This window comes from Plectropomus leopardus, chromosome 12 (assembly GCF_008729295.1).
Source record: "Plectropomus leopardus isolate mb chromosome 12, YSFRI_Pleo_2.0, whole genome shotgun sequence".
In the NCBI taxonomy this organism is placed as follows: domain Eukaryota; kingdom Metazoa; phylum Chordata; class Actinopteri; order Perciformes; family Serranidae; genus Plectropomus; species Plectropomus leopardus.
In genome coordinates, this window is record NC_056474.1 from 2,139,173 (window position 1) to 2,163,147 (window position 23,975).

Consider the following 23,975-nt stretch of genomic DNA (forward strand, 5'->3'; position numbering starts at 1 on the left):
TAACATGATTACATGAAGAATCAGCTGTGTTCGTAATTATGGTAGTTAAGTATATTATTTGCTGAATTACCGTAATTATGAACACAGTTGATTCCTCATAAAATTATGGAATTGCATCTTATTGTTGCACATTATTTACAACTGACTTTTAAAGAAAAAAAATGGCTTTTTATATACTTGAGGATTTTTTTTTTTCATTAAAAATTTTAAAGCTTTATTTTATCCTATTTACTGATTTAAAACATTTTTGGCAGTTTTTCTTTATAATTTTTTAGCATTTTTTCCAATTTTCTGTCTTTTAAATTTTTGTGTGGAAATAAAAAAAGACAACAACAACAACAACAACCTGCCTTCCAAACCTGCCAAAATAATAATTGCCAAAATTACACAATTTATTATAGCCAGAAACTGAAGAGACAGAAATCTTCATTAGACTCAAATATCCAATAATCCCTGAGCAGGTTACGTGGGACGAAGATTTTGTGCAATTAAGAATAAATATTTGCAGCTCTGGGGAGATTAAAAAATAAATTTTAAAAAATCGGCCACTGCCATTCTCTGACAAATAAAGAACAGTCCCTTTGCTCTGTCTTTAGTGGAAATACCACACATGAATAATGACTAAAAAAAAAAATCCCCTCCCCTCCCTTTCTGCTTCCTGGATGGGCGGGGCCTCAGAGTGAAGGTAATCAGCTCACCTGTGAGACTTTGGGAACACAGAGCTTCACCTGGATTCCTCCAACAGTTTGAGCTGCAGATCTGTGAGTTTCCTTTGATTCAGAAGCATTTATGATCATTTCTGATCATTTATGATCATTTATGGAGCATTTCTGATCATTTATGGAGCATTTATGATCATTTGTGGCAGCTTTGGTACTTTATGATTTACTAAGTTCCATCTTCACAGCGTGACTGTGCGAAAACTGTTGGTTAAATTTCTTGTATTTATCACTGAAATCAGGAGCTGAAGTGTCCTCATTAAAGGGACAGTTCGCCTCCACATCAAAGTCACATATTTCCTGACGTGTTTTGCTGTTTTTTAGCGCAGATTGTTTCGGTGTGAGTTTTGGAGAAATGTCTGCAAAGATGGCAGTCGGTGCTCAAAGCGCCAAAAAAAAGGTGAACAGCAATGTCCTGTCCCAGAAATCATGACCCAGAATTTTAACCTTTTAAACGCCAGATTTTTGTAACCATGCCCTGCTTTTAGATGAGATAAAAACACCAAAAAAAATAAATAAATAAAAATTAAGCGTAATACGTAAATTTTTTTGGAGGGGGGTAATAATTGCAGCCTGGGATATGTCCTACATTAAATATAATAAATAAAAATATAAAATGTATCAAAAATAATATCTAAAAATATAAATAAACTGCAAACTGCGATCATCTTGTTGAAACGATCCGAGCATTAAAATGCAGCCCGTCTTCTTTGTAGTTTCCACGTCGTTTCCACTTTACGACGTGAAGAACAAAAACTACGACCTTCTGACGTCACATGAACGCTGCAAAAGTCAGACGGTATTTTACGTTAACGTTTTTTTTTCTACGCCATCAAATGCGTCAGTTACTTCCCACCGTGAACTTTGTTTTTAGCTTTTAAATGTCTTGAAAAAGGCGACTGCGAACAAGTGGCTGAATGAGACTTTCCAGCGTTTTGTTTGCAGCCTCGTTGTCTTGGCAACGTTAAGTCATGCAGCTGCGGTGTTTTCAGCCAAACGTCAGCTTTTTACTGCTGACGACTGCGTTTAGACTCAAATCATCAAAGTAAATAATCCCTAAATCCAACGGAAAAATCCCAGAGGCTTTCTGACGAGGGAACTTCTGATTGGGCCTACAGACAAACGTCCCTAAAGCACTCTGTAGTTTTCAAGAAATATTTATTAAAACTACAAACATTTAATATAAAATTATTACAACTGAACTGAAAACTTTCAAACCGCTGCAGAATGTTGGATTCAAGTTCAGGCTTTTATTATCATGAGCAAACACACTGAAATTACATGGAATATTTTGTATGTTTTTTCTTAGAGTCTTAATGGCCTCAGAAAAAAAACTTAACACTTTAAAATGTGCAATTTGGCTTGATTTCTTTCAAAAAACACGGGAGGGTGATGAGCAACATAACAAGAAATGGCCCAAACATTAGCAAGAAACCAGTGAAAGTTAGGGGAAAATTACAGAAAAATAAGCAAAAAAAGGTAATAAACAAAGAAAAATGACCCTAAAGACAGTGCTATTTTTTCTTTTTTAATTCTGAAAAATAATCTTAATATACAATTAAGAGAATTATTAACATATTTTTCTGGATATTATTCTGCTTTATTTATTTATTTATTTTTTGATAATATCAAATAATCCATCCCAGCTTATTTTTTGATCATTTTCTCATCACCTTTTACTTATTTCTTTTGCAAACAAAGAGAGAAACTCCCGCACACTGTCCTGCTTCCTGCTGACACATTTGCTGAATGAAAAAGAGTAACGTTTTATTCATTCAGTAAATATGTCAGCAGTAAATGGGAGTGTCTTTGTTTATAACTGCACCTTCCTCCGATGCACCGCTCACACATTCAGCTGTGCAAAGACTCTCTTCAGTCATTTATTTTTGCAACAATTCTTGCCAGGTTGCTCATTATGTTTTTTTTCGTGTCTTTGAAAGAAATCAAACTAATTCCTAAAGTTTCAAAGGTTAAAATGTTTGTGAACACCGTCTGAATGCAGCACGAGTAAACGGATGTCGATCCATTAATTAAGACATTTTGCAACAGAGGATGAAACTAATTACAGTTTATAGTCAACAACACAATCAGTGCAGGCTTTTTGCATCGATGTCCTTTAATGTGATTCCCTTCTCTGTGCACCTCGCGAAGTTTTGTCTCTCTGTTTCTGCAGTAGTTGCATGAATATGGCATTGATTTGATTAAATAGCAGCGGATAATCAAATGAATTAGACGGTGTGGTTTTGCACGACGCTGTGAGTTTTTATGTGTCTCTTCAGGTGGTTGAGGCAGGTGTAGGTCTTTGCACACAGGTGACAAGCGTACGGTCGCACACCTGCGTGGTTCATGGTGTGTTTCTTCAACTCGCTGCCTCGTGAAAAACCTTTCCCACACTCAGAGCAGATGTAAGGGCGCTCTCCGGTGTGAACGCGCATGTGAACCGTCACTTTGCTCGCCATGGTGAATCCCTTCCCGCAAACGGTGCACTTGTACGGCTTCTCCCCCGTGTGGCTGCGTCTGTGTATCTGCAGCTCGCCGGCTGAAACAAAAGCCTTGCCGCAGTCGGAGCAGAGATACGGTTTCTCCCCCGTGTGGATCCTGACGTGTATGTTCAGGTTTCCTGACACGGAGAAACGTTTCCCGCAGTACGTGCACTGAAACGGCCTCTCTCCGGTGTGACTGCGCATGTGAAGAGTCAGGTCGTGCTTGTTTATGAAAGCTTTGCCACACTGTTTACAAATCTGCGTCCTCTGTTGTTTGTGGCGCAGCTCGTGGGCTGTCAAACAGGCGGCGGAGCTGTAAAACTTCCCACACTGCCTGCACTGGTTGGACAGCTCGGGAGGATGCGTCTTCTGGTGGGATCTCAGCTCGCTCATAGTGGGGTAACCCTCGCCACACTGTCTGCACGTGAAGACGCGGTTCTTAGCGTGTGTCAGCTCGTGTTTACCCAGCAAGTACTTTGTCTTGAAGCTTTTTCCGCACTGAGGACAGTCAAACTTTTGGACGCTTTGACCACACTGGTGTCTGAATTTGTCCTGTATTGACTGAAAGCTGTTCCCACATTTGATGCAGACGTACGCTGCCTTTGTGCACTGAGTCCGCCTGTGAGTCGACATCTCAGAGGTCGTCCTGAAGGCCTTTCCGCACTGAGAGCACTTGTAAGGGTTTTCTCCGGTGTGCAGCCTCTGATGCTCCAGCAGCTCATAGCGGTAAATGAAGCACTTTCCACACTGAGTGCATTTGTGTGCAACTCTCTGCCGAGGAGAGACCATCATGCAGCTGGGAAACACGGGACTGTTGGTGGATGTAGAAGGAGCTCTGCAGGTGTCCAAAGCCTCATCATCATCCTCTTCTCCAACAGAAATACTGTCGCTGCATTTCCCTCCTGCTGTTTGTTCGGCCTTGCTGCTGTCCTGAATGTTTGTGTCCTCCTCAGATGGACATCCTCCATCCTGTGTCTCCATATCTCCTACATCCGGAGCGTAAATCCCCTCAGATTCTCTTTGGTTGTGGTTATTTTGCGTGTTAGATTCTGCATCTTTGGCGTTGGTCTCTCGCAGTGAAGGAGGGAGAGATAATAATGAGAAAAGCTGCAGCTCTGAGGGAGAGGGCGCTGCTAGAAAAGAGAAAAGTGAGAGAATTACGCATCTGCATGACCAACAATTTAATAATGGTATTTTACTTTGGTCCCTCTTAACAATTTTCCAAGATGAATCTACATAACATCAACGCATGAAGGTAAAAAAAAGTTAAAAAACAAAACAAAACAAACAAACCCACAAATAAAAATATAATAAAAGCAATAAATAAATAAATAAATAAATACATATACTGAAACAATGTAAACTGAGACGGAGGCTTATTCTACCAGCCATTTTTACTTAAAATATTCCCCACGAGTAACTAATTTGCTACTATGTTTTATAATAAAAAAAACAGAAAAAAAAAAAGAGACAAAAAAGGGACACAATAATAAAATTCTGAAACATTTCATGCAAAATAATAATCATACCCTAATTTGAAATTTGTCTTCCACCACATTTTTATATATATTTTTTTTAAATTTTCAGACTGAACCACATAGTTTAAGTTCATTATCACAGCCTGTTACTCTACAAATTTTAGAGAAAAAAAAAACAGAAAATCGTCACAATTTACAAGCTACTGTTGCTGTAGACTCATCAGTTAACTGACAGACTTGTTTTAGCACTAATATGCTCATTAAAAAACTGGTCGGTATCTGAGGCAGAATGACTTACCACTGCTGTCCGTCTTGGTTGGTCGTGAACACGGAGGGCGTCGCTTCTGAGCAGCACTTTGAGGTCGTCTGCTGTGGATTCAGCCTGCATGAAGTCTTCCAGCACAGAGGGAGCATCGCTGATCCACACTGCAGTCTGACACACACAAACTGAATATTATTCTAACCCTTTAAAACTTCAAAATGATGGTCTGGAGGCGATGACCAACTTCATAGCAAATTACACAAAATTTAGCAAGAAAGGAGTAAAAAGTGCAAAAAAAAAAAAAAAACCCTGGAAATTAGCACAAAAGGGGGGGGGGAAAAAGAAAAAAAGGAACTGACCTGAAAAAAAAAAAAGTGCTTAGAAAATTATTTTTTGTAAAATATTTTTAAATATGTAATGATGTTTAAATAGAAATATAGTTTTCTGGGCATTTTTTTTTTTTAGCTTTTTTAAAAAAATCTTTTTTTTTTTCTAAATCTACAAATTTGTTGCAATGTGCTCATTACCTTTTTCCCTTGTTTTTTTGAAAGAAATCAATCCAATTTTCTCAAAGTTTATGGGTTTAAAATACTTGTGAAAGGTGTCTGAACGCAGCACAAGAACGCTGATGTTGATTAAAAGGTTTCAAAGGGTTAATAGACTGGAACCCAACAGCCCATCTCTGGAAACGCTTTGTAAGCTGCACATTTTGTGACATCAGTGTTTGTCCTCACCTGCTTGAAGTCTGGTATAAGCAGCAACGCCTCCAGTCTGGTGAAGAACTCACAAACCACCGTCTCCAGAGCGGCATCGAAGTCGGGCCCGTACTCCCACAGGAAAACACGCTCTGTGAAGCAGAAAATATCAGCACAAAGCTTGATGGGAAACTGACAAAGAAAAAAACAAACTGCAAAACTAACAGTGAGGTGAGAGCAGAGACGCACCTCGAGGAAGTGCTCTCTGTCTTTTGGGTCGTCCAGGAGTCTTTGAACGAGACGCACAAAGTTGATTTCAAGAGCTTCATTTTCTTTATGAACCTGTGGAGTCAAATATGCACACCTGAAATAATCACAGCGCTTCTTTAAGGGACATTTAATGTCCACGATTGAAGAGGTGACACACCTGCTCAGAGCTGGACGACAGCAGGCTGTTCATGTATGTTTTAACACCGCTGAGATCCTCTGACTGCTCAGAGCTCAACATCTGTAACATCATCTGGAAAAGACAATATGACACACAAATATATAATATATAATATATAATATTATATATATATAATATATATCTGCTTAAAGTGAATCAGTGTGTTGATTTATGGCCCGTCTGTGTCTCTGACCTTCGCTCTTAAGCCCAGAGTGAGCAGCCTCATCTGTCTGTCTGTCAGGATGTCAGGGACGGCTTCAGACACCAAGGACACAAACGCCTCCACTTTCCCATAATGCATCACGTTCCTCAGACGAACCACCTCCCACATCACAGCCGTCATCAGCCGCAGAGGCGGAACCAGGAGCCTCAGCGAGGACAGGGGGGGGGGGGGGGGGGGGGGGGGGCAGGGGGCCCTCTGCAGGGGGAGCAGGTGACTTAAAATGTGCCGACACGCTATAAATATAAAAGTTTCTACGCCACAATCTCCTGACTGCAGGGTTCCTACATCTTAAGTAAAAGACACTTTATTATCATTAGTAAAGATAGATTTAAAACTTTATTAATGACATTCAGAATGAAAGTACAAAACTGAATAAACAGAAAAAAATAACCAACAACAGTTACATAAAGTCTGGGACAAATTTTCTGAAAAATGTATTGGTGATGTTGATGTGAGAGGAATTTGGTAAATTAAATGAATAAACGGATATAAATACATTTTACGCTGCACTGTCAGAAAACGAAAAACAATCCTAATTTTATGTTTCCAGATTTTTTTTAGACTTTTTAAAGATGAGCGATAAATGTGTTGAGTGTTGGCCTCCCTTTCACCTCAGTGAAACATTAGTTTGTGATAATAAAGACGAAAACAAGCTAAACTAAACAAAGCTAAACTATTCATGTCCAAGTCGCAGATTAATGATATCGGGTGACCTTATAGTCTCGTATTAATCACTTAATATTACTACTCTCTTTGTCGTAAAATTACGATTTTATCCTTGTAGTAATAAGACGTTTACTGTCTTGAAAGTGTGAGGTTAATCTCGTGTTATAATGACTTTATTCTCATAATCTTTTTTTTCTTCACTGGGGAACTAATATTCCGTTCCCACCTTTATGTTAGATATATCTAAAGTACTTCCACGTTATGATTATGAAGTTTATAAGTTTAAGAAGTCAAAAGTTGCTGTTAGCAGGCAAGCTAACATCAAAACAAACCGATATAAACCTGGAAAAAACAAGAAAAAACGTTACCCATTGTGTTCCCCCGGGAGAGCTTCGACAGGGTGAACTGACACTGAAGCGTGTTTATTAATTAATAAATAGAGAAAAATCATTCATTTCTGGCGACTGACTGTGAAAATGAGCTTGTAGTTAATCCACCGCCCCGCTGTTTGTTTACAAATCACAACTTTCATGGCTCTTCTTCTTCGCCTTGTGTGTTTTCCGGTCGACATCCGGTTTCTTTACCGCCCACCCGCCGTCTGCTTCAAACATGGACGCCGGTACTGGACCATGCTACTGTCGCTGCCCGACCAGCGAAGGTACCTGTTAGCTCACCTTTGAAGCTTATTTTCACATCTAGTGACACCAGGAGGAAGAGTTTATGAATTAGGAAATATTCCTGAAAATTTTTTAGCTCTTCGAGGGAACAAAATGAGCAACGTCGTCATTTTATTTGGGTTATTTCGGTTTGTTTTTTTTTGATGTTGCTAGCTTGCCTGCTAACAGCAACTCTGTAGCTTTGACTTATCAAACAAATGACAAAATAAGTCAAAAACTGGGAGGTATTTTATATTATTTAGATATAAAACGAACGACAGAAGCCATAACAGTTTTGGTTTATATTATATTTATTTAGTTTATAACGAAGTTTTTTTCCACTTCCCTGAGGAACAGTGTTTTTCTGCATCTGTTGCCTCAGGTTGGTCTGGTTTGCATTTCATAAAAAGTTTCTCTCATTAGGAATAATTTAAATATTAATTTTACAAAACAATGACACAAGTAAAAAAACAAAATGAGAGTCTAAGACATAAAACAGGGAGAGACAGCAAGCTCAATTTGCGGGCAGCGGCACCTAACTGTGGCACCTCGTGTGGCACCCCCAGATGCCGCAGCTAGGTGCCGCTAGCAGTCGCAGCAGATGCCACTGGTTGCCAGGGAGACGTGCCGCGAGGTGCCAGGAGGTGCCGTGTGCCGAGGTGCCAGGGAGGACGATATCAGCTTCACCTCTCATCCCCCACTGTCTCTCCGCTGTGTGTGTGTCCCCGAGTGTGTGTGGTGTGTGTGTGTGGGCGCGCGCGGCGCTGACAGCCTGTGAATACATACACACAGCGGAGAGACATGAGAGGAAGCTGATATCATCCTCGTGTCCCCTTTTCGGTGGATTTTTCCGCTGCTGCAGATAATTTTTGTCACCTTGTAATATATTAATTTTGTGAGTAGGCTATATTAAAAACTGCCAAACCGCGGCACACGCACTGGCACCTCGCGGCACCTCCTGGCACTCCCGGCACTCGGCAACCAGTGGCATCTGCTGCGACTGCTAGCGGCACCTAGCTGCGGCATCTGGGGGTGCCACACGAGGTGCCACAGTTAGGTGCCGCTGCCGCAAATTGAGCCAGCCCCTGCTGAAAACCAATGCTGAAAACAACATAATTTTTTTTATCTTTATTTATTCCCAGAATCTACCAAATTCCTCTCACATCAACATCACCAATACATTTTTCAGAAAATTTGTCCCAGCCTTTATGTAACTGTTGCTGGTTATTTTTTTTTCTGTTTATTCAGTTTTGTACTTTCATTCTGTCATTAATAAAGTTTTTAAATCTATCTTTACTAATGATCTGTCTTTACTTAAGATGTAGGAACCCTGCAGTCAGGAGATTGTGGCGTAGAAACTTTTATATTTATAGCGTGTCGGCACATTTTAAGTCACCTGCTCCCCCTGCAGAGGGGCCCCCTGCCCCTGTCCTCGCTGAGGCTCCTGGTTCCGCCTCTGCGGCTGATGACGGCTGTGATGTGGGAGGTGGTTCGTCTGAGGAACGTGATGCATTATGGGAAAGTGTGAGGCGTTTGTGTCCTTGGTGTCTGAAGCCGTCCCTGACATCCTGACAGACAGACAGATGAGGCTGCTCACTCTGGGCTTAAGAGCGAAGGTCAGAGACACAGACGGGCCATAAGTCAACACACTGATTCACTTTCAGCACATATTTGATATTTGTGTCTTACAGCCCTGTAGCTGCCCAAAAATAATGTTTAATTTTCTTTTTCATTGGATTTGTTCATTGTTAGCATTTTAAATGTCCCAATTTATCAGTAGCCCACTTATGTGTTATCATTAGTCTATTAGTATATTTATATTCCTCTTAATGTATTTGTATTTACTATATTGCTGCTTACAAAGAAATATTACTTTGCAGTTACAGTCTACTACAGAGTTATAGTACTTGATATTTTTTTAATTATCCCTATATTTTAATTTGCATTATTTGATGTCTTTGATTCTCATTTTGTTTTTTTACTTGTATCATTGTCTTTTTTTAATAAATATTTTATTAGCGTTATTGAAGAGAGAAATCTGGATTTTCATTGTCAACAACTGCTTCTGTAATAGCTGTGCACTGGTGGTTAAAAAGTTAAAACTAAAAAAAGTATATATTGGTAATAATATGTTGCTCTAACTGCTCGTTATATGTCCTAAATCAAATTGAATTATTAAATACTAAAATACAGGCATTTTAAGAGGAGGATTATTTTGACAAAAAGTCAAAGTAATAATATTACAAAAAATAAAAACGTAATTTCAAGGGGGAAAAGTAATAATATAACAAGACTTAAGCTGTAATTTAAGGAGAATTAAATTATAGAATTTTCCTGGAAAAAGTCGTGATATTACGTGATTAAACTTGTGGATTTACGGGAAAAAGTTATCGAGAAAATAAGTGGTATTGTCTTTTCCAGATGATGTTACAGATGTTGAGCTCTGAGCAGTCAGAGGATCTCAGCGGTGTTAAAACATACATGAACAGCCTGCTGTCGTCCAGCTCTGAGCAGGTGTGTCACCTCTTCAATCGTGGACATTAAATGTCCCTTAAAGAAGCGCTGTGATTATTTCAGGTGTGCATATTTGACTCCACAGGTTCATAAAGAAAATGAAGCTCTTGAAATCAACTTTGTGCGTCTCGTTCAAAGACTCCTGGACGACCCAAAAGACAGAGAGCACTTCCTCGAGGTGCGTCTCTGCTCTCACCTCACTGTTAGTTTTGCAGTTTGTTTTTTTCTTTGTCAGTTTCCCATCAAGCTTTGTGCTGATATTTTCTGCTTCACAGAGCGTGTTTCCTGTGGAGTACGGGCCCGACTTCGATGCCGCTCTGGAGACGGTGGTTTGTGAGTTCTTCACCAGACTGGAGGCGTTGCTGCTTATACCAGACTTCAAGCAGGTGAGGACAAACACTGATGTCACAAAATGTGCAGCTTACAAAGCGTTTCCAGAGATGGGCTGTTGGGTTCCAGTCTATTAACCCTTTGAAACCTTTTAATCAACATCAGCGTTCTTGTGCTGCGTTCAGACACCTTTCACAAGTATTTAAACCCATAAACTTTGAGAAAATTGGATTGATTTCTTTCAAAAACAAGGGAAAAAGGTAATGAGCATATTGCAACAAATTTGTAGATTTAGAAAAAAAAAAAAGATTTTTAAAAAAAGCTAAAAAAAAAAATGCCCAGAAAACTATATTTCTATTTAACATCATTACATATTTAAAAATATTTTACAAAAAATAATTTTCTAAGCACTTTTTTCAGGTCAGTTCCTTTTTTCTTTATTTCCCCCTTTTTTTGTGCTAATTTCCAGGTAAATTTTTTTTTGCACTTTTTACTCCTTTCTTGCTAAATTTTTGTGTAATTTGCTATGAAGTTGGTCATCGCCTCCAGACCATCATTTTGAAGTTTTTAAAGGGTTAGAATAATATTCAGTTTGTGTGTCAGACTGCAGTGTGGATCAGCGATGCTCCCTCTGTGCTGGAAGACTTCATGCAGGCTGAATCCACAGCAGACGACCTCAAAGTGCTGCTCAGAAGCGACGCCCTCCGTGTTCACACGACCAAGACGGACAGCAGTGGTAAGTCATTCTGCCTCAGATACCGACCAGTTTTTAATGAGCATATTAGTGCTAAAACAATCTGTCAGTTAACTGATGAGTCGAATGATTAAAGACAGCAGGATATGCAGATTTCAGCTTGTAAATTGTGAGGATTTTTTTTTTTTTCAAAATTATTTTTTTATCTTTATTTTTTTATCATGTAATAGGGGCTGTGATAATGAATTTAAAACTAGGGATGCACGATAATAATCGGCCCCGATAATGGGACTTATGACGTTATACCTATAATTCCGTAAATACAATTTTTGGCCGATAATCTAGAGTATTATTATTATATTATGTTATTACTTTGTTTCAGAATCTTTTGTTGTTTTATAATTTTTTTTTTATAACATTTACATTGTCTTAAAATGAGTTACTCCTGGGAATATTCTCATTAATCCTTCAATTTACGTCTATGTAATTTTTTTGTCGTTGTTTGTTTTCCTTTTTTTGTTGTGTTGTTATTCCTTTTTAACTTCCTGTCTTGATGTGTACATTCGTCTTGGAAAATTGTTAACAAGGACCAAAACAAATTATTAAACTGCCATAACTAAACTGATATCTTTGTGTTTTGGACAAAGCTGGTCATGCAGATGAGTAATTCTCTCACTTTTCTCTTTTCTAGCAGCGCCCCCTCTCCCTCAGAGCTGCAGCTTTTTCTCATTATTATCTCTCCCTCCTTCACTGCGAGAGACCAACGCCAAAGATGCAGAAACTAACACGCAAAAAAAAATCACAACCAAAGAGAATCTGAGGGGATTTACGCTCCGGATGTAGGAGATATGGAGACACAGGATGGAGGATGTCCATCTGAGGAGGACACAAACATTCAGGACAGCAGCAAGGCCGAACAAACAGCAGGAGGGAAATGCAGCGACAGTATTCGAGTTGGGAAAAAAGTTGATAACGGAGCCTCAGACACCTGCAGAGCTCCTTCTACATCCAACAAGAGTCCCGCGTTTCGCAGCTGCGTGACGGTGACTCCTTGGCGGAGAGTTTTGTACAGATGTACTTATCTATACTACAAACAGTAGATGTCAGTCAGCTGGCCCCCAGTTTGGAGAAGCCAGACAGCCAGACTCAACTGAGAAAAACAGTGATTTAACATCGCTGAACACAGGAGCTAATGGTCCACCGCTGCCTAAATTAGTTTGTTTTATTGTGATTTTGTGTGACTTTGGCATTTAAAAGGGTTGGTTCAGAACACCAAAGTTACACAATAACACAAATAAATTTACTGATTATGGCACCGTTCAGTCCAGTAGCTCCCATGTTTAGAGATGTTAAATTACTGTTTTTGTCCATGGAGTCTGGTGGCTGTGACGAGAGCAAAAATGGCGAAATGAAGCTGTTGATATCTTAGCTATAGAAACAGGCTGTATGTCCACAGCAGTACTGTCTAACTAACCTGGGGCAATAAAGACTGATGTGTACTGTATGTAATACACTGACTATGGATAAGTAAATCATACAACCAAACTCCAGAAAAACACCAACTATCCCTCCAAACTCCTTTAATCCTGATTGCGGGGTTTCTAGATTTTCTTACTTGCAGAAATGATCAGATAAGACTATTAATCCCACAGCAGGGACGATTCCAACATTAGCAGCCCCACCTACCTCCTGTGATAAATACAGTTCAGTCCCTAAATGGTAAAATATAGAGCATTAGGAAATTGCACAAGAATGTTACACAAAAAAATAATGATATAATAAATAAACAAAATAATAAATAAATATAAACATAAAGTCTGTTCAATTACAAAATGTATTTTTATTTTTTTTACCTTGAAATTATCTGATTTTTTTGTTTTTAAAAACACGAAAAAAACAGGGAAAAAACACAGTTTATTAAGTCGAATCATCACTTTTAAAGATTTAGTTATTTGTGTGCCCGGAGGGGCGGTGCATGTCATTCTGATAGTACGCTGAATAGGAATCGCCTCATCCGGGCGGCCCCGTAAAGCAAAACGAACGTACCACACTGCCAGTGGCCGGGCCAACGTTCCCCAGAATGAACAACGTGTTTCAGGAAGAAGTTGGCGCCTGAAGCCCCGTATGCGGTTAGCTAGCACGCTAACCGAAAGTATGAAAGATACTCCACTGTAGCGATTTTTCTTTTCGTCGTTATTAAAGAATCCCAAAAATGAACGACACGGGTATGTATTAGCTTGTGAAGCTCGGTAAAATTGTGTGTTTATCGCCAGTGTGGTTAGCCGGATAGCTAACGCGAAGGATTAGCCGGGGCTCAACAGGCCTCGACTAATCCCTGGAACAAGAAATGTTTTTCCCAACAATAAGCCGGTTTTTCCAGGCAACACCAGCGGCCGTGCGGCCAGTCTGGTAACGCTAGCCGGTAATTAGCCTCGGGCACAAACTGGAGCGTGTTTAAAACGTTTTTATACATTTAAAGGGTTTTTTATGCAAGAAACGCTCCTTTTGACTGATGGTGAGACCCGGTTTAATTTGAAATAGTGACTAGCTAGTAGTTAGCTGTTTGCGAGCGTAAACTGTTCATTTTTTGGCTGCTCAGCACTAAACGTTACCTCCTTTGTCACTTTAAACACATTGAATTAATATGCGAGTTTAATTATTTTAGGATGTAAGTACACACATGCATTGAGTGGTTAGAGCTGGATGAAAGTGCTCATCCCCGGTGCTTCAGCTGTGTGCTGCATCAGAGGGATGGATGCAACAGACATTTAATATACATGTGTGGATAAAGTGGCTTTACAGTGAGATGCTGCACTGATTAAAAAATGCATTTCCAGTCTCCAATAAGCACTGTGATCTATTCCCCTAAATACATGACGTGGACTAGAGTCGCATGATTTGCTGACTTCAGACTTAACTTGTCAAAATAAAAAAAAACTTGCAACTCAACTTGGATTTAAACACCGATAACGTCACTTTGTCTTGAACATTTTGACTTGAAAATACTTGATACCCTCCCCTGAGCCCAAAGATCAAAATGTGTGTGTGTGCTGCATTAAAATGCTAAATGTTAATACATTAACCCTAAGGGCCTGCTTTAATATTGAACATGAAGTCAAGCTTAAAAAAATATTATACATTAATATTTACTACCTTCATTGAGCTCTTTTTTCATCCTGATCCTTTTTAATATCTAATTATTAATTTTCAGAATGTTAGTTCTTTAAATGCCAGGTTTTTGTTATGATGCTACTGTTTTAGATTTAAAAATTGAATTATTTTCAATACACTTCATGCTAACAAGATTTTTTAAGTTATCACAGCCTAGGATATGTCAGTGATTAGCAGCGACATTGATTTTTATACATATTTTTTGTGCATTTTAATAAAAAAGTGTTTTAAAAAAAGATACCAAAGATAATTTCATTTGCATATGAAAACTACATGGTGGTCTTTAAAAATGAATTGCAGCCTGCAAAATGTGTGGTTTAAAAAAATCTGCGACAGAGACGCAAAAACTTCCAACAAACTTGTTTTAACAAAAACGAAAAACTTTAAAAAGCATTGAGGATTTTTTTTGTTAATGTAATAATTTATCACATTATGACATGTTTAGGACCACAAACTCAGAGGTTGAGACTCGGGACTTGACTGGCGACTTGAGACTTACTTGTTACTTGCAAAACAATGATTTGTTTCCACTTCTGCTTATAAGTGCTCAAATAAGACGTATGAATGACTATTTGCATGTGACGTTAAATCCAATCCTTCATCAAATCCTAACAGATTATAAGCGGCCTCTTGGATGTAACATTGATTGACACTGTCTAATCTCTCTCTGAAGAATTCAGCGTCCCTCTGTCCTCGTTGGCTCTCCTGGTCCCACCGCTCCGGCTGATGTCGGCAGTGATGTGGGAAGTGGTTCGCCAGCGCAACATAAAGCACTATGGGAAGCTGGAGGAGTTTGTGTCCATGGTAACAGATGCAGTGCCTGAACTGATGAGTAAAAGAGAAGGGAGGCTGCTCTCACTGGGCCTGAGAGCGAGGGTAAGTGCTTTGAAATGTGTAGATCCATTATTTATGAATAAATACTGAGAGTTTTGGAAATGTCATGAAGTATTGTTGTGTGTAATGAAATTATTAAAGTAATCTTCCAGAGATACTTCCAACATAATGTAATAGATCAGCAAATTAGATTTCTGGAGCTAAATTTGTATCGTGGCTCTGAAATACCTCGTGACACGGTTTTCATCGACATTTCTCCATTTTCTCTCTGCATTCGATTTCTCTCTTCATGTGTGCGCACTCGCTGAAATTATTATTGTATAGAGTGTGAGTCTGATATGTTTAAAAAATCACCAGACAAGAAGGACAAAAAAGTCCTTGAAAAGTCATGGAGAAGTTTTCAGATTTTGTTCATGAAAATGTGCAGAAACCATAAAGTTGGAGACTCAGGAAAATGGTATCATAGAAACTAAGGCTGCAGTGATTTGTCAATTAATAGATACGTCAGTAGGCTGAACATTATTTGCAAATTATTTTGATAACCAGTAATTGTTTTAGTAATTTTTTAAGCAAAAAAGCTTAATATTTCCTGTTTTCATGCTTCCTAAATGTGAGAAATTGATGTTTTTCTTTGTCATGCATGATGACACACTGAACAGTTTTGGGTTTTGGATTATTGGTCTTATAAAACACATCATGTAAAGATGTCAACCCGAGCTCAGGGAAATTACACGGGGCATGTTTCACTAGTTTCTGACGTTTTATTGACAAAATAATAATAATAATCATCAGCTGCAGCCATAATTAAAATGAACTGAATGAATTATTTTGTCCTCCAGACAACTCTTGAGCTGTTGCGATCTGAACACCCTGAAGATCTCAAGGCTGTCGAGAGTCATCTCAACCGAATCCGAACTTCCTGCATTGAGGAGGTGAGTTTTTTTATTGATCGGTTGAAGAACTAAATGATTATTTTAATTAATCCACTAATTGATCAGCAGAAAATGAATCTGCAGCTATTTTGATATTTGATTGTGCTGGTCTCACGTCAAACGACTTTTCAGTGACTTTTTGATTGTTAATCAAACAATTCTAAGACCTCTTTTAGTCTCTGGGAAATTATGTGCATTTTTTTTATTTTTTTGGACATTTTACCAATAATAACAGCAATACATTTTATTTATAGAGCGCTTTTCAGGGAACTCAAAGATGCTTTTCATAGTGATAAAATACAATAAAAGAGTACAAATAAAAACATAATAACACAGCACAAAAAATAAACATTAAATGCAAAAATACTTAACAAATAACTAGATAAAACAATAATGGAAAAATTGTGCAGTCTAATTTGTTGTTATGTACGTCGGTCACGTTTCATTTGCCTCTAAATAATCATCTGACTGGTGTTTTGTTTTGTAACTCAGACCAGTGATCCTGTAATTGAGGCACCAGAGGCGAACTTCATGAAGCTGGTTCAAGGCCTCATTGAAGACACGGATGGCAGAGAGCACTTTCTCAAGGTAAGATTCAGTTTAGTTTGTATGGTGCTCAAAATATCAGTCTGCTAAAACTTAAATGGTAAGAACCCATTTCTTTATCATGGTTTTACCAAACAAAATCATAAGTTAAACTGTAACCTGTTAACAGACATACTGAGAAATGCTTTTGCTAAAAATTATACAACATCATAGACCAGAGAAAATGTTAACAAAAAAAACAAAACATTTTCCAAGTATAATAATTAATATAATAAACATACAGAAGTTAATAAACAAAAATAAATAGGTGCAAATAAAAATAAATACAGTAAAAAAAATCTGTATAATATTTATGATTTTTATATTTTAAAAAATCAGGAAAAAAGTAACTTCATAGAATAAACAAACAAAATAAATATAAAAATAAACAATAAACAAAATGTATGGAAGAAAAAACATATAGTAAATATAATAGAATAAAGTTAAATAGAATAAAATACTAAAATGCATTGGATAAAAAAGTGTATAGAATGAAACTGGGTTCAGATGGGAAAAAAAAAAAAATCAAATGTGCAGTTACAGTGCCTGTTAAAGGGTTGAGCTAAAGGTAGATATTTCCTGCCATGTGCTGAAGGTGTTATTTCGTTATATCTTTGGTCTGGCAGAACGTGTTTCCAGTGGAGTACGGCCCAGACTTCGACACCGCTCTGGAGACTCTGGTTTGTGAATTCTTCAGCAGGCTGGAGGAGCTGCTGCCAATACCAGATTTCAAACAGGTGCAAAGAGGATTTCTGAGAGATTAGATAATAAAGTTCACAAATTAGAGACCTTTGAACTTGAAATTCAAAATGTCTTTTCTTTTTGTGCGTCTCTTGTACAGACTGCATCCTGGATCAGTGCCGCCCCCTCTGTGCTGGAGGAGTGCATGCAGTGTGTCTCAAACGGAGATGACCTTAAATTTCTTCTCCAGAGTAAACAGTGCCACGGGAAGTTGGCTAAAAGCAGTGTTGGTATGTGCACGATTTACATTTGCCACAAATCAGTCCTACAGCGTATTACACTGGCCACACACTAGAGAATAACTGTGCAGATTTTGGGTCTTATTCTCCACTCCCAGCAGCTGTGGGGTTTTACTGATGCAAACCTGAGGAGATTTGCTCAAGTGGTCCTGTAATGTGAGGGCTTTACAGAAATAATCTTAAATGCTTCGCCCATATAATGATTTTTTTTTGTATATAAATTATTCACTCTGTGTTAATATTGTGAAAAAGACTGTTTTACAACTGCAGAACTATATTGAAATCTGTTCACTCACTCATAGGGGTCAACAAATCATCGGGACTGATAATTTGTCTTTTGCCAATTATTTGTATTGGCATTTTATTTTAATGATCGCTGATCAATTAATTGATTAAAAAGTATAAAAAAAAGTGACAGCAGGAGGAACTTTTACTTTGTAAAACCTCAGGGTGCTATTTTTATTTATTTATTTTTTGTTAAAATTTTCACTTGACTTTATTAACAGTGTTTGCTATACTCCAAATTCTCAAAAATTGACGGAAATATTTTCATTTTTAATGTAAATGCATATCAGTTAGTTCCAAATATCAGTTATCGGTCTACTAGTAACTAATAATTAGTATCAGCCCTAAAAATACAATATTTGTCGACTCCTAAGAAAGTGTCTGGTCCTGCGTCTTGACTGAATAATCATCTGGAACATCTTGACTGTTGTATCAACACTTTTTTTCGTTTTCCCTGCAGCTCCGTTTCAGTCAGACGATCTTCTCATCCCGTCTCTGTCTCTTCCTCCGTCGCTGGAAGTCGCCATCGCTTCCCACCCGAGCGCTTGTGACGATGAAAATAACGACGTTCCTCAGATTGTCATGTTTGATGAAGAGCTGTCTACGAATCCTTCCACTTCAACAGACTTCCCCGAATCCCCAAAAAGGACCAATAATATCCCGTCATCTCCACGCAGGAGACAGCAGTCAGGGATGCACAAATGTCCCGAGTGTGACAAATGCTTCAAGCATCACTCCGTCCTCATCGAGCACCAGAGAGTCCACAGCGGGCTGCAGCCTTACAACTGCTCCGAGTGCGGGAGAGCGTTCAGAACCGCCACGCTGCTGGCCGGTCACAGGCTGCGCAAATGCAAAAATGCTGCGTATCTGTGCATTAAATGTGGGAACAGTTTTCCAACCTCACTGGACAAATTCAGACACCACTGCCCAAAACGGGGCCGTAACTACGACTGCGGGCACTGCGGGAAGAGTTTTCAAAAGTCGAGCAGCTTAAAAGAACACGTGCTGACTCATGTCCAAAGCCGCCTGTTCAAGTGCAGTCATTGTGGGGTGGGTTTTTCAGGAATCGGCGACTTGAAGTACCATCAGCAGGTAGATCATGAAAAGCCTTATCAGTGTAAGCAGTGTGGGAAGAGCTTTATCTCCTCCAAGTGTCTGAGCAAACATCAGCAGCGGCACGAAGAGGTCGGCGAAATGGAGACCGCCAAGTTAATGAGCGGAGGGAAACATAGGAGGAGTGGCTCCGTTCATCGTACCTCCTCTGCATCCATGTCCTCCAGAAAAAGCTCTGTGAAAGCCGTCTACCCGAGAGGACGAGTCACGCATAATTGTCCACTGTGTGGAAGGAGCTTTAAGTATCGCTTTGAGTTTCTGGAGCACCAGAGGTTCCACACTGCCGTGAAGCCTTACAAATGCTCCCAGTGTGGAAAAGCTTTCCGCACAGAAGCTCACCTCTCCAGACACAGGAAGAGAAAGTGTAAAAACGCCTCCCACATTTGTACCAAGTGTGGGTGTCAGTTCAGGTCTCTGCACGAGCGTATGAGACATCAGTGCGTCCAGCTGCTGACGAAATACGAGTGCTCTCACTGCGGAAAGACCTTCAAGATGGCCCACCTGCTGAGGAACCACCAGATGAGCGAACACCAGCTTCCCTACAGCCCCAACCATCGCTTCAGGTGCAGATACTGCGACGAGACGTTCCCCGGCATCAGCGAGCTCAAGTACCATCAGAGAGTCGACCATGAGAAACCGTATCAGTGTCAGGAATGTGGCAAGTGCTTCCTGTCTGAAAAATGCCTGGCCAACCACGAGCTGCGCCACAACGACGACAGACCGGAGAGCTGTCTCGTCTGCGGCCGCGGCTTCAGGAACCGCTACGACCTGAAGCAGCACATGCGCACTCACACCGGAGAGCGGCCTTACCAGTGCACTCACTGCTCGCAGTGTTTCTCCACAGCAGGAGGCCTGAGGAGCCACACCAGAGTTCACACCGGAGAGAAGCCGCACGTTTGCCCAGACTGTGGAAAGGCTTTCTCCCAGATGGGCGCAATGCGCACCCACAGGCTCACCCACACAGGAGAAAGGCCTTTCAAGTGCACCGTGTGCGGCAAAGGTTTCACGATGGCGCACAAGGTGACGGTTCACATGCGCGTGCACACGGGCGAGCGGCCGTACGTGTGCTCTCAGTGTGGGAAAGCCTTCTCAGACGGAAGCGTGCTGAAGCAGCACATGCTGAACCACTCAGGGGTGAGACCATATCACTGCCAGCTCTGTCCCAAGACCTACACCTGTCTGAACCACCTGAGGAGGCACCTGAAGAGCCACAACATGAACTGAGTGATTTTACACACACGCACGCACACACACACACACACTGCAGTCAGCAGTCAGGCTGCTACAACTGCAAAGGACCAACTAAACTAAGCAATACACGAAGGACTGAAGAGTGAGAGAAGGATGCTGTACAGTTGCTTTGAAATGAAAGACACAGTTTCCTCTTTGCTGTAAAGTAAATGTAGTCACACTAGCAAATTTTCAAGGATGTAAACATTTAAAGGAATAGTTCAACATTTTGGGAAATGGACTTATTTGATTTGTTTCTGTCTGTTAATAAGCTGGAAGAAAGAGGCGCGTCGCAAAGGTTAGCTTTATAGCCAGGCACACATCCCACGACTAGAGGTGCTGAAACGCTTCACGTTGTTTGTGTCTCGGACAAAAAGTTGCTCCTGAAGAGATTGCAAAGCTACAGCAACCAGCCGATAATAGAAATAACTCTCCATAGAAAAGAGGGTGTTTCTGTTTGTCGTACAAAAACGGAATCCGGAAAAGCAAAAAGACAGATTTTAGTCAGTCAGTTAGCACCGTAACGACACAATCTGATGTCAGAAGAACAAAAATCCATCGTGCACCAGCAACAAAACGCAATTACAAAAGAGCTCTAAAGAGCTCAATGGCTAAAAGAAAAGAAACTTACCTAATGTAAAATGTTTGTTTTCATCTCACTCGCTCTTGACTCGAACTCATTTGTTTTCTTCCCTCACTTCCGTTTCTTTTCTATTTCCCTGAGTCCTGCGCTCCAGAGACACGAGTGTGCCCGAGCGGGTAACTTCCACTGGCCGAACGACTGACTCCCGGTTTAGTGCTGTAAATTTTTAATGTATTTTTTCGGTCCTTCATTTGTTAAATATCGTTACACACAGAAATCTTGCACGCTGAGTCTGCTGCGTTTTATTGCTGTGAAGCAAAAATCTGCAGTGTGAGACAAAAGAGTGGACTATCCCACCTGTTAAAAGTATTATATTATTTACATGTTATCTACATTTTTACTTCGTGGTCAAAAAAACTCCCCAAAGGCTTTTCGACGGATGCAGAAAAAAACACAGAAAATCAAACCTGCTCCAAAAACATAAACGACAGTCATTGCGACGTGTTTGTTTTTAAACATTCGACAATTTTGGGCTAAAAATCCCAACAGACTTTTTCTGCAAAGGCCTTAACTCAACGTGAACATGAATAAGTCTGTTTTACAAAATGTGGAACTATTCTTTAACATCAGCACAAGCTCGTTCTCATTCCCCACCAGGCTTTCCCTTGAGCTTTTTTTATTTGTACATCGTTTCTGAAGCATGGATACGTTTGGATGTTATTCTGGACATTATTTCGATGAGATGTTGTCCAGAAGCTGTAATATTGGTGAGAATATATTTTTGGAAAGGCCTCGATAGTGATTGAAATCTGTAAATATGCCGACAGACAAATATTGTGAGAGTGCAAAGTTTTGTTTCAACATGACATCACTTTATTCCCAAAGGCCTTTTATACCCCACCCCCCCCACCCCCTCCCCAGCTTTGGTTTGCAAAATTTGTGAATTTCAAATTAAATTCCCTTGGTTATAGTTTGTGCATGTTGTAATTTATTTAACAGGGAAACATCTGGATGAGCTCTCAGAAAGTAAACTTCAGGGAGGTTTCAGTAGAGGGCGGTAAGTGACCAATGTTTCCATTTTCCTCTACCTGCATTGTGCTAAGCACAGATATTGAAACTAACACCAGAATTAATCGAGTGTTTTCAGCTTTTTGGAGCAACTGGAGACGATTCAGAAGATGTCTGCGGAGATTGATAAGGTACCGATGCAGAGGAAGTTTGGCCCATTTCCTGTCATTAACTTTGGCGTGGTTCCGGATCTTGATTGGAGATTGTAATTTCCTGATGTTTTGAGTGGCGCCCTGCAGTATCTGAAGGAGTTTTGGCTGAAATTCTTCACTTTTTGTCATGTTTGCATGGTGTCACTCCAGTTAAGGAAACAGTAAAAATGAACACTTTAAAATTCCTTTAAAATAATGTGAAAAAAATGACTCACAATTACATAATTTTAAGAGGAATCAATTATGTTAATAATTATGGTAATTACATATTTTATATGCTTAATTACAATAATTATAAAATTATTTTATTACAACTTTCTTCCACATTTCAAAGGAATTTTTACATTTTATAAATGTTTTATAAATAATGTGACAAAAATGACACAAGTACATAATTTTAAGAGGAATCAATTATGTTAATAATTATGGTAATTAAATGTATAAAATGTAAAAATTCCTTTTGAAATGTGAAAAAAAGTTGTATTAAAATAATTTTATAATTATTGTAATTAAGCATATAAAATATTTAATTACTGTAATAATAACCACTGATGATGCCTCATAAAATCATTTTATTGCATGTTTTTTTCAAAGGAATTTTAAAGTTTTATATACTGAATTACTATAATTATGAACACAATTAATTGCTCTTAAAATTAAGTTATTGCAATTTACTTTTTCCACATTATTTCAACGTAATTTTACAGTGAGTGTTACTTGCTTAATAACCATAATTATGAATATGAACTAATGTATTTAAGTTCACTAGTGAAAATTAAATTGGTCCAATGATTTATCAAAATTATTTTAAAAGGAATTTTGTGAACACAGTCTATTCCTATTTCTTTCACATTATTGAAAGGGGATTTTAAGTCTTAATCTGGACCACCAGTGTTCCCAGGCCTTAAACCCGGGCAGATGAACTTTTGCGTTACATCTAACAGGAACATTGTGATTAATCTCTTCCACATGTGCAGTGCTGACTTTCATGTTTTCGCTGGAAAAGAGCGCCCTTGTTTCGTTCTTGTTGCATCTCATCCGTGGTCAGTTATGCATAGTAGCTTCTGAGTCTAAAACAAACTCAAATCAATGCCGTTCGCAGAGAGATCAACCCCAGAGATGAATGTGGTGGTGTGTTAAATGTTTCAAGATGTTAAAAACCTCAAGCTGTTCAAAGAAAAAACTCGGGCTGGAGACACGGGCTGCACTCAGAAACTCTTCTGTCTTTCTCTCTGACTCAGAAATGCTGCTAATCTTCTCCGCTGAGCGTCGGGATCCTGTGGAAACTCGTGCTGCATCCTGTCTGCCAACAGGCTGTGCACAAGACATAACGCAGAGCCGCTGGGCTTTAGGAAGTATGTGTGTTCTCTCTACATGTTGTGAAGGTTTATCGTGACCTTTTTGAGGACATGTTTGTTTGTTTGTGTTGTTTCCTCAGGCTGAAACATAATGACTCCCTAATGAGGTAATTAGGTGAAGGCAGTCCCAAATGCCAGTTTCAGGACTGTAAAAAGCAGAGGTCCAGTCATAAATTTGATGACTTTAGACTCAACAAAGACATGAAAGACTTTAACCTTTTGAAACCTGGATTGACATCACTTTTCTTGTGCTGCACGAAGATGCCTTTCACAAGTATTTAAGTATTTGAAACCTGAGAAAACTTTGATTTCTTTCACAAACATGAGAGAAGGCAGTGAGCAAGTTGGCAAAAAAACAACAAAACAAATTGCAAAGAAATGTATTATTGTTTAAATTTTTTGAATTATTTTTAAAGAATTATTATAATATGTAAGCAATTTTTCAAGTCATTTCCTCTTTTTCTTATTTTTTTTGTTTGTGTTTTGGGGGGGCTTTGGGGGTTGGTTTTTTTCTGC

The 23,975-nt window shown here is 39.2% G+C and overlaps 3 protein-coding genes across 5 annotated transcripts; 2 read left to right on the plus strand and 1 right to left on the minus strand.

Moving 5' to 3' along the window:
- Positions 1-725: 725 nt before the first annotated feature.
- Positions 726-21,818, plus strand: LOC121951299 (zinc finger protein 345-like). Of its 2 annotated transcripts, none has more exons than XM_042497565.1 (7): positions 726-761; positions 15,013-15,215; positions 16,013-16,105; positions 16,598-16,693; positions 17,317-17,427; positions 17,532-17,661; positions 18,416-21,818. In XM_042497565.1, exons 2-7 carry the CDS (start codon positions 15,066-15,068, stop codon positions 20,290-20,292), a joined length of 2,457 nt encoding a protein of 818 aa, XP_042353499.1. In that variant the 5' UTR covers positions 726-761; positions 15,013-15,065; the 3' UTR covers positions 20,293-21,818. The 2 variants fall into 2 exon arrangements, with proteins under 2 accessions (XP_042353499.1, XP_042353497.1); XM_042497563.1 differs by lacking the exon at positions 726-761 and adding an exon at positions 13,120-13,393.
- On the minus strand, positions 2,366-4,991 carry LOC121951300 (zinc finger protein ZFMSA12A-like). Of its 2 annotated transcripts, none has more exons than XM_042497566.1 (2): positions 4,979-4,991; positions 2,366-4,335 (listed from the first exon to the last, which is right to left on the minus strand). In XM_042497566.1, exon 2 carries the CDS (start codon positions 4,181-4,183, stop codon positions 2,948-2,950), a length of 1,236 nt encoding a protein of 411 aa, XP_042353500.1. In that variant the 5' UTR covers positions 4,184-4,335; positions 4,979-4,991; the 3' UTR covers positions 2,366-2,947. The 2 variants fall into 2 exon arrangements, with proteins under 2 accessions (XP_042353500.1, XP_042353501.1); XM_042497567.1 differs by having other exon boundaries at positions 2,366-4,332; positions 4,979-4,990.
- On the plus strand, positions 9,145-12,268 carry LOC121951181. Its single transcript, XM_042497420.1, has 6 exons — positions 9,145-9,246; positions 10,052-10,144; positions 10,230-10,322; positions 10,420-10,530; positions 11,078-11,210; positions 12,012-12,268. The coding sequence occupies exons 1-6, from the start codon at positions 9,145-9,147 to the stop codon at positions 12,266-12,268; spliced, it is 789 nt and encodes a 262-aa protein (XP_042353354.1).
- Positions 21,819-23,975: the final 2,157 nt, after the last annotated feature.

Excerpts from the sequence above, each read along its gene's own strand:
- LOC121951299 (XM_042497563.1), top strand. Across the intron at positions 16,106-16,597 it reads GAACTTCCTGCATTGAGGAG|ACCAGTGATCCTGTAATTGA; the intron begins GTGAGTTTTTTT and ends TTTGTAACTCAG. Across the intron at positions 16,694-17,316 it reads GCAGAGAGCACTTTCTCAAG|AACGTGTTTCCAGTGGAGTA; the intron begins GTAAGATTCAGT and ends TTGGTCTGGCAG.
- LOC121951181 (XM_042497420.1), top strand. The coding sequence starts at position 9,145 with ATGGGAAAGTGTGAGGCGTTTGTGTCCTTGGTGTCTGAAGCCGTCCCT. Across the intron at positions 10,323-10,419 it reads ACAGAGAGCACTTCCTCGAG|AGCGTGTTTCCTGTGGAGTA; the intron begins GTGCGTCTCTGC and ends TCTGCTTCACAG. Across the intron at positions 11,211-12,011 it reads GACCAAGACGGACAGCAGTG|GAGATATGGAGACACAGGAT; the intron begins GTAAGTCATTCT and ends CTCCGGATGTAG.
- LOC121951300 (XM_042497566.1), bottom strand. The coding sequence starts at position 4,183 with ATGGAGACACAGGATGGAGGATGTCCATCTGAGGAGGACACAAACATT.